This window comes from Rissa tridactyla, chromosome 20, assembly GCF_028500815.1.
Source record: "Rissa tridactyla isolate bRisTri1 chromosome 20, bRisTri1.patW.cur.20221130, whole genome shotgun sequence".
Lineage (NCBI taxonomy): Eukaryota > Metazoa > Chordata > Aves > Charadriiformes > Laridae > Rissa > Rissa tridactyla.
Window position 1 is genome coordinate 3,303,092 of NC_071485.1, and position 15,888 is coordinate 3,318,979.

The 15,888-nt window shown below is 53.0% G+C and overlaps 1 protein-coding gene across 6 annotated transcripts in view; it reads right to left on the reverse strand.

Annotated features, from left to right (window-relative positions):
- KANSL3 (KAT8 regulatory NSL complex subunit 3) overlaps positions 1 to 15,888 on the reverse strand; it is a 28,032-nt gene that overhangs the window by 4,355 nt on the left and 7,789 nt on the right. For 3 of the 6 annotated variants that reach the window (XM_054224946.1, XM_054224945.1, XM_054224951.1), the window contains exons 10-20: positions 15,375 to 15,532; positions 14,396 to 14,459; positions 13,955 to 14,155; positions 13,085 to 13,241; positions 11,661 to 11,738; positions 8,207 to 8,398; positions 6,356 to 6,440; positions 5,329 to 5,483; positions 4,748 to 4,860; positions 3,899 to 4,118; positions 3,530 to 3,663 (exon numbers count right to left, since the gene is read on the reverse strand). In XM_054224946.1, the coding sequence (XP_054080921.1) occupies positions 3,530 to 3,663; positions 3,899 to 4,118; positions 4,748 to 4,860; positions 5,329 to 5,483; positions 6,356 to 6,440; positions 8,207 to 8,398; positions 11,661 to 11,738; positions 13,085 to 13,241; positions 13,955 to 14,155; positions 14,396 to 14,459; positions 15,375 to 15,532 (1,557 nt within the window). The remainder of the gene's footprint in view (positions 1 to 3,529; positions 3,664 to 3,898; positions 4,119 to 4,747; positions 4,861 to 5,328; positions 5,484 to 6,355; positions 6,441 to 8,206; positions 8,399 to 11,660; positions 11,739 to 13,084; positions 13,242 to 13,954; positions 14,156 to 14,395; positions 14,460 to 15,374; positions 15,533 to 15,888) is intronic. The other 3 variants (XM_054224948.1, XM_054224947.1, XM_054224950.1) reach the window with 2 other exon arrangements.

Consider the following 15,888-nt stretch of genomic DNA (forward strand, 5'->3'; position numbering starts at 1 on the left):
GGCATCTGCAATCCGATACTGCAGAGAGCCGGCTGCATGCGCTCCCTGGGAGCCCTCACAGCCCCGAGCTGACAAAATCCAAGCTCCAAAGCAGCTTTTCCAGCTACAAAAGCAGAGACCCACCTCTTCGGTCAGACTTCTCTCAGCTGACTTGCTCGCTTTCCACCACCACTGATGAGCACCGCTGGAGCTCAAGTCTGAGACACCCCCCTACCTGATGCTCACGCAGGTCGCATCCTGCTTCTCCATGCCTTGCGCACCAATTCAACGGCGCGCCGTTAGCTGTAATTAATATTTCTGTCCCTGGGAGTGGAAAGGATCAGACTTCGGGAAAAGAAAGCGCCTGCTTGCAGCCAGCAAAGGCTGGAGTCGGAGCTCTCCTTGTGCCATCTAAGGGAGACCCTTGTCCAAAGCTCAATCCACGACCCCTCTGCTTGCAGCTCCGGTCATCGCAGCCTAAATCTTCATGCCATTAAGCAGAAAACAAGAGCGTGGTCCAGCATCACTCCCCACTTTATGGAGCTGCTGTCAGGATACAACCACGCTGCAGGGGGGGACCCATACAAAAAGCAACGTTCAAACCACCGCGGAGCAGTTCCTTGAAAAAAGAAGCTGAAGCTTGCTCCTATTTTCACTTTAAAGCCACCCAAACACTCGCGCTTCTCCTTTGCTACTCACAGAAAGCATTCGCACCAAACTCCCCAGGGAGATTCCTCAGTCTCCTGCCTCCCGTTTAATGCCCACGGGGGAAGGCAAAGAGTTACCCACTCAAACTGCATCTCAGCTGCTACAGGCATCGCCCCAGCCCCCAGAGTTTTAAAAAAAAAAAGAAAAAAAAAAATCACAGCGCACAGCTGATGTGTGGGCTTCACGCTTCCTGCGCAGGCACAGCGGAGCTGTCAGCTGGAATTTCAAAGGGAACCCAACCAACAACAGCTTTGACTACTGCTGAAAACACAAGAGCTTAAGCCCTTCGGAGTTATCCCCCAAAGCCTTTTGGAAATTTGCTCTTTTACAGGAAGCCCTGCTAGATTACGTAATCCTTATGTGCTAAAGGTACACACGAGCTGATGTCAAGGGCTATAATTAGTTACAAAAACACACAGCTCATTCCATTTCCTGTAAAAGCCAGCTTTCAGTTTGCTTTTCAAGCAACTCTCGCAGCCGGCCGCACAATTAAGCCCTGCCTTGAACACACAAGCTCGGCCTTGTAGGTAAAAGCCACAGCGTAGGATCCAACACCCAGTTCCAGGTGCCTTAAAACATTAACCCGTACGTGAACCCCTTAACCCCGGATCCATCCGGCCCAAGTTTCACTACGCTGCGGAGTTTCCGTTCTGCTGCGTATTTAGGGTCTCTCAAAGGTAACAAAGGACATAAAGGGAAGCACGCCCCTTCTGACGGTTTATTAAACGGCTTCTGAAGAGCGCAAAAACTGCCTCCAAGGTGGATGAAGAGTTTCAGGCCCACAAAAGCAACTCACCCGCTGCTTCGGTGGGGTGCACACTGAGTGCCACTAGCTCTGCGTTTCCCAGCTCTACCTTAGCCGGCTCTAAGCTCAGCTCTGCCAAGGCTCGCAGGCTCTGTCGCGCTTAGCAAAGTGACCGAAAGAAACACAGAAAAGTCAAAGGAAAGACGCGGATGCTCCCAAATCTGAGCCGTAACCGGCCAGGACTCTGCGTGGAAACTACCGGCGACGGTGGACGCAATGCCAGCTCTAAAACAACGCAGAAGAAATTAAGGATTTATGGCTGCCGCTGTTAATACTTACTCGACTTCCACCCACAGGCTTCGCCCTTAGCATAATGCCTCCGAAAATGTATCTCAGGGCTTCAAGCAACCTCAAGCAGGCTCTGCAGACAGCGGCAAGGAATAAAAGCGCTCTCCCTGCCTCCATGAAGCTGCCCACAACTTGAGCCACCCCGGCAACGGGCACCAAAACTACAGAGCTTCATCTACAAAGCTAAGATTGCTCTGCCTCTCCTACCCCGGCTGACCTGCCCGGGACCTGCGTTAGTGCTAACACAAGTAGGAAAAATCACATGCGAGAAGGAAAAAAAAAACAACCAACCAACCAACCCACCCAACCCTGTCAATCTGGAGTGATCCCGGCATCCTCAGCCTTCAGCGCCAGCCTGTTTGTCCCTGTTGGGAACTGGAGCTCGGTCCCCATTGGAGATTCCACGCTCGTCCGACTGCCCACACGGCAGCATTTATCATTCCAGGAAGCTTGTTGACCTGTTCTCTGAACTACTTTCTCCCTGCAAACGCCCGCCTCGAATCACTGCGGTCAGCATCTGTTGGACAGGGAGTTATAGCCCGCAGTACGCGCTCAGGGAACCAGCAACCCTTTTCCTGCAATGCCTCCTTCGGTCCCGTGAGGCAGATCACAGGCCTCAGGCTGCTTCTTTTCTCCTACACCCCCAACATCACATCCAGGAAAACAGCCACAGGAGAGACCCCATTGCTGCACAGTGCCGGACCTGGGACCGTGGGGAAGCCACCTGAGCTTGGGTCAACCTTGCTGATGGCACATCACAGCCACCGCTGGCCGGTCCTCCCGCACAGGGAGTCAGAGCCAACCTTTCCACCCTCACATTTATGGATCCAGCTCAAAATTGACAGTGGTTTAGGATGGAGACCAAGGACACACCCGCAGAAAATTCACCCCTTTTGCTGCCTCCAGGATTTGGGGTTGCGAGGTCCACGTTACAGTACCCAAGACCCACTGTGTTCACAACCAAAAACATCCCTCTCCAACTTGGCATCTCGTGCTTTCGACTCAACCGCACCGAGACTGAACCTAGGAAGCAGGAAGGCAGCCCGGATCCTTAAGACAGCACCTCGCACGCGTTGAGAGTCCAAATAGTAAAGAGCTTTTCCTACTGTCAGCGACCCACCTCCAAAAGGAGATCTGTATCGAACGGATACAACCTTGGAGCACGCATTCGGCCCTTCCTAAATTGGTTTCAACAGGACGGCAGTGAGAAAGAGCAGGGGCTGGAGACCTGCAGGAGGAAAGCCAACGGCGTCCCCAACACACGCAGGGCCCAGCCTCACATCAGGGCATCTAACAGTGAGAAGCAGCACTTTCAAGAGGAGTATGGCTCCAGACAGCACGGCCAACCCACCCTCCCGCCTGAACAGGCAGGGGACAGACACTCTACAAGCAGCTTTCCTCCTCCCACCAAAACCCGTTACTGCCAAGAAAGCCTGGAGCTTCAGTAACAATTTCCATGCTGACGTCAGCTTTCCGAGTCCAGCCGGAGATTCCCTCCGTGCGTGATATCGAGCATCATCGACCCTGCCACTCACAGGCATGGAGATGAACCGGACACTCTTAACCGCCGCCTTGCGAGGCCCCTTTCTGCGTGGCCTCAGCAAGTTAACGAAGCTCATCACACCCAAGAGATGTGATCAGGAACACTTCCCCCACGACAGCTATATCTGCCCTGGACTACGATGGTCAGAAGAAGCTCAGAAGAGCAGCAGCGGAGACTTGCTCTACAGAGAAGATGCTAAAGATTACCTGAGGTGCCTGCGTCTGCATGGGCTGTTCCTCGAGCTGGGGCTGGACCGTCCCCATCGCAGCCTGGCTAAGCGTGGTCACACGGCTGGGCTGCCCACGCAGCGTCACAGTAATGGTCGTTGGGGCCTTCAAGCCTAGAAAGTGCAGGAACGAGACATCCCTGAGACACGGGGACTGTGGAGGCCACGGTCACCAACTGGGAGCTGCATCAGAAGCCTCTTCCCATTACAGGCAGCTGCTCGGAAATTGCTAGCGCACGCAGCTGGCCATAGCTACAGCTCAAAGGCAAAATAAGCTTTAGAAACGCCACTCTCGGGGTGATGGGGTGCTCCACGCGCCTGCATCACACGTCTGTCCCTTCTCCCTCACCTGCTGCCTGGTTGGAGATCTGAGCCAAGCCAGGGAGACTGCTGGCCAGCTTTGCCAGTCCCCCGTTCGTCAGCAGCTGGTGAATGGCCGTGGGCTTCCCGCTCGCTGAGGCCCCCAGAGACAAAGAGGTGGCAACCGGGATGGTGCGGACAATTGTGCCAGTGCCTGTGGTTATGGCACTCAGGTTCTGGATAGGCGCGGGTGTCTTCACAGCTGAGGTCTGGAAGGAGAAGCAGAAGCACTGAGTACCTGGAAGGAAAGAGGACGCCGGGATGGCACAGCCCCTCCCTCCCACAGAAATTAGAGGTCTTTAGAGGTCGGAGTTTCCACACTTCATTCTGGTGGCCACAAGTAGGTCTAAAGGCAAGTAAACTTGTCCCTTCCAGCCTACACATACTCATTTCAACTTGAAAGCATGACTGGGAGAAACTGTGGCTCCGCTTCTAATGAAGCCACCCATTCTGAAAGAGGCCGCCTCAACCTGCAGGGATGGGGAGCTCGCCTGAGAGGTCACAGGCGTGTGTTTTCCCAGAAGAACAAGAAGAAGAAAAATCGCTGATCCCCGCCCTGTCCGTTCTCCAACTTCTTTCTCAGCCTTTTCTAAGTGGCTGCCTAGAAACACCTTCCCCCAGCCCTGCTTCCTAGACCTCTTGCCACTTACAGGAGCCCCCGGCACACAGCCAAGGCTTGGCTGCAGCATTTCAGCTGCAGTTCACACCCAGCATCCCTCATCTCTTCTAGTCCTGGAGCAAACACGGCCTGCCTACGTTCCCTCCGCCTCCTACCACTTTATCCCCCACATACAGCTTCCCTCCAGAGAGGGATCTCTGATGCTCGCAGGCTGCGTACCTGCACGGGCTGCCCGGCAGCAGCCACGCTGGCAGGAAGGGCTGATGACTTTGTCCCGATGTCCTGCAGGCTGAAGCTCAGCCCTTGCAACAGGCTGCTGGCAGATGCTGCTCCTAAAAAAGTAAAGAATAAAGGAATCAGGCTTGGAGAGTTCCCCAGCATGAAATTCCAGGTCTGTCACGTGGCGGGTGTCTGCAAAACCATTCTTTAAAGAGCAGCGTCCCAAGGAGCCTGCCTCGAGGCCGGCAGGGATCCTCCTCGTCAGTCCGACCCATTTCATTGCTGCAGCTACAAACGAGGTTAGCTGTGAAACCCCAGAGAGGCAAGAGGAGCTCGGGTTTGGTGTCTCAAGGCATCATTACGTACAAATGACACAATTAACAGGTCACCTACTGCGCCTTCAGCCTCCCTCTATGGCGTCCCGCTGGATCCCTGCAGGCTCTGCGATAGCAAAGCACTGCAAATGCTGCCTCAACCGAACGCAAAGCAACCAGGGAATGCAAGAAAGAGGATCCAGCAAGAGATTTTGAACCCGGTTTACCTTCTACATTCACAAGAGAGACATGGAGAGAGGCAGGTACCTTGGAGGGTACTGGCTGGCTGGGCCTGCATGCAGTGGGTGCTGCTAGCCACCAGCCTGCTCTGCAGGGCATGGAAAGCGCTGGGCGCCGTGCTGCTGGGGATCACGGCAGACGGAGCGGGACTCGCGGAGGAGGTTTCTGCTGCCGAACTCAGCCTACGAAGCAAGCAGAAGAGAAAGACTCCGGTTAGCGACAAACGACACAGGGGGCAAGGGGAGATGCCTTTGACAGCGAGCTGTCAGGGGCTTACTGCAACCCAGCGGGACTCCTGGAAGCGTAAGGGAGGGAGTTGACGAACTACAAAAACCCAAAGCAAGAGAAGTTTCACTATGTCCGCTGTGGCAGCTAGAAAAAGGAGGAGAGAGAGTATATTTCCAAACTGGAAGCGAGCTTGTTATCACATGTGCGCCTACCTAGGTGCTGCAAGGGCTGCATCACCCAACACAACAACAATCTACCTTGCGGTGACACTTCTCCTGTTTAAAACCTATTTTGAAAACAGCTCTTCTTCCTCTCCCAGATCAGTCAGAGGCCGGCTCTCCAAAGCTTGCTTCGCATTAAAAGGGGGAGCAGTGATTCCTTCCCCAAGAGAAATCCCTAGGGCCAGTTAATCCACTTCACGAACTGACGTTGAGGCTTCTTTCCCCTGTCTTTGGGGAAAAAATGCTTGACTTTTAGAGGAAAAGGAGGGAAGGATGAAAGACAACGCTGAATTTCTGCCAAAGACGCCACAGCCATTCAGAAGACATTCAAAAGAGATAAGCAAACTTGGGTTTGGGAAACCATACGGAAATATACCCCAAGAGCCACAACACCTTCTACTTCTGCCCATTTCTGCCATTCTCAGGCTCGGCTGCCGGTTGACAAATAGTTTTCAGGAGCCTAAGTGTCTCCTGCACTTCAGAAAACTCCAGTCATAAGCAAGGTACTAGAAAGCGCCACAGGCAGAAATCACCCCGTTGCCGTGCCTGCCATCAGCAGCCTGGCAAAAAGACCCACAGCTTATAAAAAACGAAGTCGCACTCACTTGGGGGTGGTGAGCAGTCCTGACAGCTCCTTCGCGCCCGACACAGACTGGCCGACAGCCATGGGGACCGGCTTTCCGGTGACGACTGCAAAAGAAAAAAGAAGAAACCTCATTTTCTCTCCTCCGCGAGCCTTTAGGGATTTCCCCTCTCTCACGCAACTACCCACGGGCTGCAGGCCACGGGCTCATCCTGCTCACAAAGCATCTTCTCAGGGAAATCTCCGCTGCAGCCATAAACCGCACGCTCCAGCCACCGCGCTACGGGAGATGGGGAGTATCAAATAGAGCCGAGTTGCGAATCAAAACCGGAAAGCTGTCATTGTGGAAGTGTTACCATAGACAGGATTGAAGGAATCAGCTTCGGAAAAAAAAAATAAAAATAAAAAAAAAATTAAATCTATAAACAGTGAAAATCTCAGGCCCTCACCACCGAATGCAATTCTCTCTCCTACATGTCATCTCCACTAACCCCCTCCTCCTAGTCCAGGTCTACCACCTCGACCAATTACTTCGGATCTGGCTGGTTGCTTGCGATCGATTTTGTAAGTATTCTTTAAAGACACTTTACAAAATACACAGGGATGCGACGAGTCACAAGATCTGTTTATTGCCACATTTGGGGATACAACTGCGTTTGTCTTGTGCATTCCTCCTGCGCGCACACGGTAAGAGGGAATTCTTGTTTTGGTTCATGTTTACTTCTGCAATTCATTTCCTTTCTGTGAAAAGAAGTAAAGTTTGGAAAATTAAAAAAAAAAAAAAAAGAAAAAAAAAAAAAGATTCCGGAAACCAGAGATTTTCAAAGCTGCCAGAAGATAAACTGTAACCTTAAAAAAGGATGTGTATTTATTAGTTCATTTCCACAGTTCAAAACAACTATTAAATTAAGCAAGAGATGCCTCCAAAGGAGCAGAGTTCTTTCTCAGCTTTGAAAAGCTCTCATTTCCCATCAGAATGGAGACGCTGACCTCTCAGTCCTGCACTGCATCGAGCTAACGCTAATAACGAGCGACTGCCTTGCACATCTGGGGCTTTGCACTCTGACGTGAGGAAGTGACAAGTAACAAGGCAACATCCTTCGGGTACAAAGGTGACGGCAGCCAAAGCTTCTGCCTTCCTTGGAAAGGCTCAAGGGGAAGACGACCGAGCACATCACCTCTTCTCGGACTGCAGGGACCTCTGGAATGCTCGTCGCAGTGGGTTTTCCCAGCCACAGAGGCAGGAGAGGAGCTGGAGTTTATTTATACGTGTATCAAGCGCATACTGTGCCAGACTTCAGGCCCGAAGGGGATCAGCAGAGCGGGGTGCTCAGCTGAATCTTGAAGTCTGAACGCACAAAGATCTTCCAGAGAGAGGAATGTCGCTGTCATCCCTAAAGCAGGAGCGTGTTCCAGGTGAGAGCTTCGCGCAGGAGCGGGCAGCAGAACCGGAGACGCACACGACCTACTCGGAGCGAGGGGTCCGCCAGGACCGGCACCCTGCTTCCAGCAGCAGTTTGATGCCTCGGAGGAAGGTGTAAAATTGGCCTCGCAGCTCACAAGGCTGCAGCTGAGCGTTTCGCTGGAGCGTGCGATCCCAAACTGCTATGGAAAACAGAGGCTCCTGCCAAACTCCTATGTGCTGTCAGCCCCCACGCTTCCCCAGCTCTCCCCGAGTCACTCACACCCTCAACCTCCGTCTGGTTTCTGCAGCTAACTCCTCCAAAAATTTTAATTTTTTTTTTTTTTTAAAAAAAATCATTTAAAAGTCACCGATCCCTCCCCTCCCCACGCCGTGCCCCAGAGGAGCGGGTCTGGGCGCAGCCACGACCTCGCTTTCTGGTTGAAAAGCGGCTATGCAATCGCAACTCACTTTCTGCCTGGGTGGTGAGGGGTGCTCCGTTCCCCACGCCAGCAGCATCTCCGTGAGAGACAATGGTCACCTTGATTTTGGCTCGTTTGGAGGGTTTGGTGCACTGGGTCGGGCTGGGGGTCTGATGCCTCTTCAGCTGCATACGCACATCATCTTTCTCAGCCCCTTCCGAGTGCTCTGAGGAGACTGGAACTAGGGGACACAGAAGTAGCTTTTTGAAAACCGGTGGCCGATCCCTCGAGGTCGGCGCTGCTCCACTGTGCGCACCAAGGTGCGGAGAAGGGACACATGCCCATGCACACTTCCACAGCTCCCTCCATGCCAGCCTTGCCCATCTCCCATGCACCAGGAACCCACGCTCCTCCTTTTCACCGCCTACGCCGGCTTCCGCGTGCCCTAAGCTGCTGTCGTAGGGCAGGACTTAGCTTAAACTACTCACAGGCTAAGGCAGGGCGGCATATAAAGCCTCTGCAGCAAAGAAAAATGGATGTCTACAGCGATATCACTTCTCCACATACACGCTTTTCATTTCAAAGTGTGGCATAATCGATCCCGGCATTGGGCCCCTTCAATATCCCTAATTTCCAGGTGAGGGGACGAGGGCGCAGAGACTCGCGGAGCTGGTGCAGGCAACGCTGCCAGCGCTGGGATTAGGGCTCAGCCCGCCGGCTCCTCCGACACGCACCAGGTATTTGCACGCCTGTCGTTCGGCCCGTCCCTTCCAGCGCTCCTAACCGGCCCTCCAGGAGCTGGGCTGAAGCGTACAGGTTTTTTAGAGGCGCTAAGCGAAGCAGCCGTGAGCACAAAAGGTGTTGCAGCAAAGCCAAGCCCCGACATACCCTACGCTGCTTGGAGCTAGGGGAAAAAAAAAAAAAAAAACAAAAAAAAAAAACACCACGAGCTGCGATTTCTCTTCCGCACCAACGGCTGGTTTTGGTGCCATGTCCTTGACCCATCACATCCATTTCATCCTGCCTAAAGCACAAGGTTGCTGGGGCCAAGGCTATTCGAAAAAGCGCAGAGGACCCACAATAAATCGCCTCTGGGCGGCCCAGGAACAAAACACAGTCACGAGCTGCCGCATCGTGCCCATCTGCTCTCCACGTTTCCCACCGCTGGTGTACGATCGTCCAGCCACCAGCCTGAAACGCTGGTGGACCAGGTCGAAACGAGGGCACAGATCTGCCTCCGGCTGTGGTGTTTGCAGCCTGGCAGCGCTCGGAAACACAGATGCCGCTACGCCTGAGTGCTGCCGTGATCTGCGGCAAGGGAGAAAGACCTTCATTCAAAGCTATGGAGAGCCCTCTCCATCGAGAGCTTCCGCAGACCACCGCTGAGCCTGCTAACTCCCTCCTTACAGCTAGCCCTGGGCATCTAAGCCATGTATTCAACAGCCTAGAGGCCAAGATGTACATCTTTTTACTTATCTATATCTAGATATGGATATATTATGTAAAATCGATATAGATACAGATGTGTATGTGTGTATTTACACATATATATGTATTTATACGCTCCCTGCATACCACCTACACACCTCTGAACTGTGGGTGTAGGACAAGAGCGCAGCCAAATCCCTACATGTCAGGCGACTCAAAGCGTTCTGGGGCTGCTCTGGTCCCCAAGACAAGTGACAAACTCGCTGTGCTGCTATCGATGGCCGGATTTGTGGCCCGAGCATGTTAATTTGTGACACTCGTGCAACGCTCCCGTGCTTCCCACCCACCTGCAAACATGCATGGGCCAAATCACCGTCCAGAGAGACCTCACCAGGCGTGCACAGACTGCAGGCACCAAAGCCTCCCCGCCCCGGAAAAGTGCCACCAGCCAAGCAGGACAGTGAAACGGCACATGCACAGGCAGTGGCGTTAGGTGTCCCTCAAAGCATCGGCGAGCAGTGACCCAACGTCCCTCCGTGTCCCCGCTGCATGAGAGCGGAGCCTGCTTCTGCTCTCGCAGGGGCACGCAGGCCCCTGCCGCGAAGGGCCGGCTGCGTGTTTGGGAAGAGCACCCCGCTCCCAAAACAACAGCGAACGCTCCCAACACACGCACCCCAGCTTCCTACCTCGCAGCTCAGGCAGACGAGCCAACACAGTACGGAGCCCAGAGACCTTAATAGGTTTTTAGTCATATCGAAAGGCAGCCCAGGCTGGTGCCAGCCTCTCCACGTCTTCCCACCAGCAGGAGAACATCTACTGTGGTCTCTCTTCCCAGCAGATGCTGGGTGGGAGGACTCCAGATAAGCACAGGGCTCCACGTGCGCTCTCAGGCCAACCTCATCACTCAGGGGGGAGCACAAAATAAGGCTCAAGGGAGAAAGAAACCTTTAAACAAGGCTCAAGGTAGAAAGAAACCTTTAAAACAACCAGCTCGGGCCAATACTTGCCTCAGGAGTTTATTACCACGGTTGTATACTCGCAGTTTGGACTGTATCTTGTGTATGTTGAGGGTAAGTAGAGAGTCTGTTATCTTAGGAGTCTCTACACAGCATGCCAAAATACCATCAGCTTCTCTGCATCCAGCGCTTGCCTGGTCGAGTTAGAAGTACCGGCATTTGGGGTGTTGCAGAGAGGCAGTTCTCACCCACGTCAACGCTCTCAGCGCCCTGGGGTCACCCGAACAGACAACTGACACTGATAGCTCACAAGATGACATCGCAGCCTCCCAAAGCTCTAGATTTCAACCTCTCATCCTCTCCTAATCCCAGATCCACAGTCACTCCATTCGAGACATCAAAATGCATCTTTAGATACGCTGTGGATCTTGCTCCTCGATCCCTAATCCTCAGAGCACCCCTCTGCGTGCTCCAGCACCCAACACGAGACCACCGGACTAAAGACTGCTCATCTCTGCGTGTCTCCTGGTCTTCTCCCACCACATCACCGTCTTCCCAAAGCCATCCCTCTCCCTGACCTCTCCGCTCTTCTCCATCTCTCTCTGGCCACAAAACGCTGCTCCACGTGTCTACATCTGCCCCTTCCAAGTCACTCGGCAGTCCCTTGTTTCTGTTTCCGCTGACACGGAGCTGCTCCCCGTCTTTGGGACGCTCCGCCAGCACACACAGTCTCCCAGGCCGGTGTCCACGTGCCCTTCTCAGCCCCAGCACAGGAAAGGGTTAAACTCACAATCACAAAAAGTCACCGTATCATCCACAAAGTTTTAGTCCATCACAGCAAACCGGCCGCCAGACTACGCGGCTCGAAGAGCAGTATTCGCCTCCCCAGGCAGGGAAAGAGCTCAGGAAAAGTTAATGCTCTCAGCTAGCACGTGGGCCATTTGCTTTAGCTTCAAACACAGCAATAAGAAAGCAAAAAAAGCGGGGGGACAAGGGGACACGTTGGGCCACATCCCCAAACCAATGCAAGGGAAGAGGAAGATGATGAAAGAAGGCAGGAGAGACAGAGAGAAGGAGGGAGACAGAGAGAGAGACAGCAAGAAGTGAGGAGATACTCACCAAAGAGACATGAAGAGGTGCCAGGAGGAAGAGCTTTCCTCCCCAGCATGTTTTGTTTCAGAAAAGCAGCAAACTGAGCTGAAATGAATCAGAGAGAATTACAGTATCACAGCCCGGCTCTGAAGGGGGACGAGGAACTCCAGGGACACCACTGCGACCCACAGACAAGAGACCTCGGAGCAGGCAGGCAGCGAGCTCCGGATATAACTCATCCGGCCGCGGGGCACAATGGAGACACACCGACCTCCTCCGCGGATGGCAGCGTAACACAACCGAGACTAGAAGGGGGATCGTCCCAGCTTTCACCGAGCGCACATCCCAACAGCACGAGCCCTCTCCAGCCCCACAGCCACCGGGGAAAAAGGTCAGGCGCCCAGGGAACGAGAGCGGGCTTGGCTGCGGAGAGGCACGGCTAGCTTAACCGAGCAGTTGCGCCAAGAAGCTGAGAGCAGCTGGGAGCCATCAGCCAGCACATCCCTGAACAGCTTATGGCCACAAAAAGGCAGGCCAGAAGCCACGCTGCAGCAGCGGTCCTGACAAAACGAGGCGTCCACACCACACACCACTCCACCGACCCTCCTTCCGCCTCCCGCGTGCTATCTAGAAACTTCCTCGACTACAACAAGAAAGGAAGAGATTTCAAGCTCAAACGTCCCCCTGGAGCCTACCCTGCGTTAGAGAAAGGCGTTAGAGAACGTGGAGGGTCACACTATTGCAGGAGACAATAACAAGCCTGTTCAGGTCTGTCTTGAGCAAAGAAATAAGGAGAGAAGGGAGGACGGAGGACTATTCCCCAGGCGCCGCTGATATTTGCCGGAAGGGATCATCAACAAAACCATCACCTACATTCACGGCGCTCCCAATCAGACTGAAGCTGCATCCGAAGTTTTTTAATGAGCATCCGACAGGACAGAAAAAAAAAAAAATACAACCCCACAGCTCGAGCTGTTTTCTTATTCAGAGCAGGTTTTCCACTGCCATTTGATGGATGATGACTCTGTAATTACCCAAAGCCCCACTGTTTCAGTCACAATTCAAGGGCCGCAATCACCTCCCAGCGTACCTTTAGTCTCCCTCCCAAGCAGCCTTCGAGGATATGAGACACTAGTCAAGGGGCTCACACTTGAAAAAGAATTAGAGTGGTGATTTGGTCAGACAGTGAAAAATCCTTCCCACTTTCAACAGCAGCAAGGCTCCACAAGCTGCGGGAACGCCAATTCCAACCTGATTTCAACCCTCCCCCCAGGCTGCTGCTTTCGGATGACAGTGATGGGGGACCGAGCTGTAGAGAAAGCTGCCACGGGGAGCTTGGAATTCAAAACAGGCCTCAGAAAACAAAAACCCTACGCACGTCAGGACAGATAAAGACCAAAAATCCAGATGCCAAGAAGAGGGAAGTGGGTGGGAAAGCTGCAGGGCATTACCTTGTGCCTGCTTGTGCGTCAGGACAGTGTCCGTCCTCTGCACCTGCCTCTTCAGCAGCTGCGTGGTGCCCATCTGGCTGGGCTTCTGGATGGAGGACACAGCAGCCATTTTAGTCTTGGGGCTCGAAGTGGGACTGCTGGAGACGCTGGATAAGTCCTGCTCGAAGAGAAGGAACACCTCTTACCCCCAGGTTTCCCTGAGAGGCAGTCGTAACCCTCAGCACAGCAGCACACAGGCAAGAATCCCAGAGTGGCCGGGGTGGGAAGGGACCTCTGGAGATCACCCCGTCCAACCCCCGGCCAGAGCAGGGTCACCCAGAGCAGGTGGCACAGGGACACCTCCAGGTGGGTTTGGGATGTCTCCAGAGATGGAGACTCCACCACCTCTCTGGGCAGCCTGTGCCAGGGCTCTGCCACCCTCACAGCAAAGAAATTCCTCCTCATGTTGAGATGGAATTTCCCATGTTCCAGTTTGTGCCCATTGCCCCTTGTCCTGTCGCTGGGCACCACTGTAAAGTCTGTCCCCATCCTCTTGCCACCCGCCCTTTAGATATTGCTCAGCATCGATGAGATCCCCTCTCAGTCTGCCCTTCTCCAGGATAAACAGCCCCAGGGCTCTCAGCCTTTCCTCAGCAGAGAGATGCTCCAGTCCCTGAGCATCTTTGTAAAGAACGTACATCCTTTTGCTGGAGCAGATCTGTTCCCGAAGGTTCGTTTGCCCCATCGCAAGCCCTTAATCCCTCCGTATCCTCTCACCTCCCTCTTCCAACACTAACCACGTCTCTCACCACATATTTCAGTGGTACAAAACCACCTCTTGACACAACCTCAGCCTTCCCCAGCTCAAAGTATCCCAGAGAGAGCCCTCACCTCTGAGCCCGAAGGCGAGGCGGGCACTTTGGCTGCCGGCGAGGCGGGCCTGCTGCTTCTTTCTGGCAAGTCAAACGACAGATCCCTCCTGGTCGAGTCGCGCGGTTTCTTCTTCTTCTCAGCATCCAGGTCACGGGGATCGGAGCCCGAGTGGCTCTCTGCTCGGGTGAGGACTCCAGTCAAGAAGTCAGCTATTTCATCCTGGGAAGGATGAAACAAACAGACTAAGTGACGTGCAGGTCTCTAAACAACTCATCTTCACAGCTTGAAACAAAGAAAGAATGAAAGATTCACAAAGGGTCAAACGGATACGGCTCTCTAGCTTTAAAATCCCACAAAAAGAAACCCTAAAACCTTACAGATAGACCTTGGCTTTCTCATTTAAGCTCAAACTCCACTGATTTCTGATATGAGGTGTAAAAGGAAGATTTCTATTGTTACCTGGATGCACCGGTCCACCATGCTCTGGGTCAGGCCTTCTGACTTCTTTTTGGCTTTGCTTATCCTATTAGAAAAAAAAAACAAAACAAACCAAAACCAAACAGATGGAAGTCAACACATGTTTGGTTTTCCCCTTTCACACTCACATCATTCTTCGCCTGAGAGAAAGATCCAAACGACAGCAGGCTCGCTCCCTTACCCAGTCCGACACAGAGCAAGGCAAGAGCCAGCTCCGTCAGCTCTCAACTCAAGAGCACCGTCTACTGGAAAGAGATTCATCCTTCAGAAGCCCCGAGGGAAACTTCGACGACGCGGAAAAAAGCTCAGCATCCCACAGCATTTTGCAAAGCAAATATGACGTTTCCTTTCCTTCAGAGCTCCATCTTCAGGCCCAGTATCGGAGTTCTGTGTTTCTTTCTTTCCTCTCCTTTACGGATTGTCTCTACTATAGATTTCTGACTTATACGGTGCTCCAAAGCCTTGTTTGCGCCGCTGGGTCCAACTCTAGCACCGGCCCAATCCTATTCTCCCGCGCAACTTTTGGTGCAGTTATTCCAAACACGCGCAAGTGTGACAGGAGAACAAGCTGAAAGTTTACGGAAACCTTAAGTTTCTTGCCTCCTGCAAGGCTCTTCCAGCCTCCCTTACCCCAATTCCGTGCACAGCCCCCAAAAGCTACATATTCCAGAGCCAGGGCGGGCACGAAACAGCGAATACTTGCCGTAGTGTTACACCACACTGTACCCTGCATCTTTGACTTATCACTGGGAGAAACGATGCAGAGTTATCACGGAAAACCAACTATCCAAACACACCAGGTTTTGAATAACAAAGTTGACCTTAATGGATCATTTTTATGCAGTTCCCGTCTAGTCTCAGTACCAAATTTGGGGTTGTTTTTTTTTTTCCTGTGTATGCAGCATGCTCAGATCTTGCCCAGTGTTCCTGGGAAGAGAGTATCCACCTTGCAGGCTGTTACCTGAGGTTATCATCTGCTCCTCCCACCACCACCATGCTGTTATCGGCTCGTATTTTCTCCCGGAAATCTTCCATTGCTTCCATGTTGCACTGCAGGGAATTCTGACCGATCACAAAGAGGACAGGGGTCTTCATCTCCAGGAGGGGGTCGTCAACGTCCTGCAAGAACGAGGGGAAAATGTAATCCCGAAGGACCAAAAAAGGGAGAGCACGGTGCCACGGAGGCAGGCAGCGCTTCACATGCAATCCCAGTATATACCAACAGCGTCCTGAAATGAGAGAACTATAAACTGTGCGGATCGTTTAAACGTAACGTGAGAAAGACTGACTCAAAAGTTGAATGAGTACCTAGTGACAGCTCAGACCGATGCCCTTCCCCTCAGAAACCGTATTTTCCTCCTTCCAAGCTTTTGCTGCAAAAACCCAGGATAAGGCTGAAGAAGTGCCAAGAGGGAAGGACAAAAGGAAAAGGCCTCAAGTCGCACCAGGGCAGGTTTAGGATGGATATTAGGAAA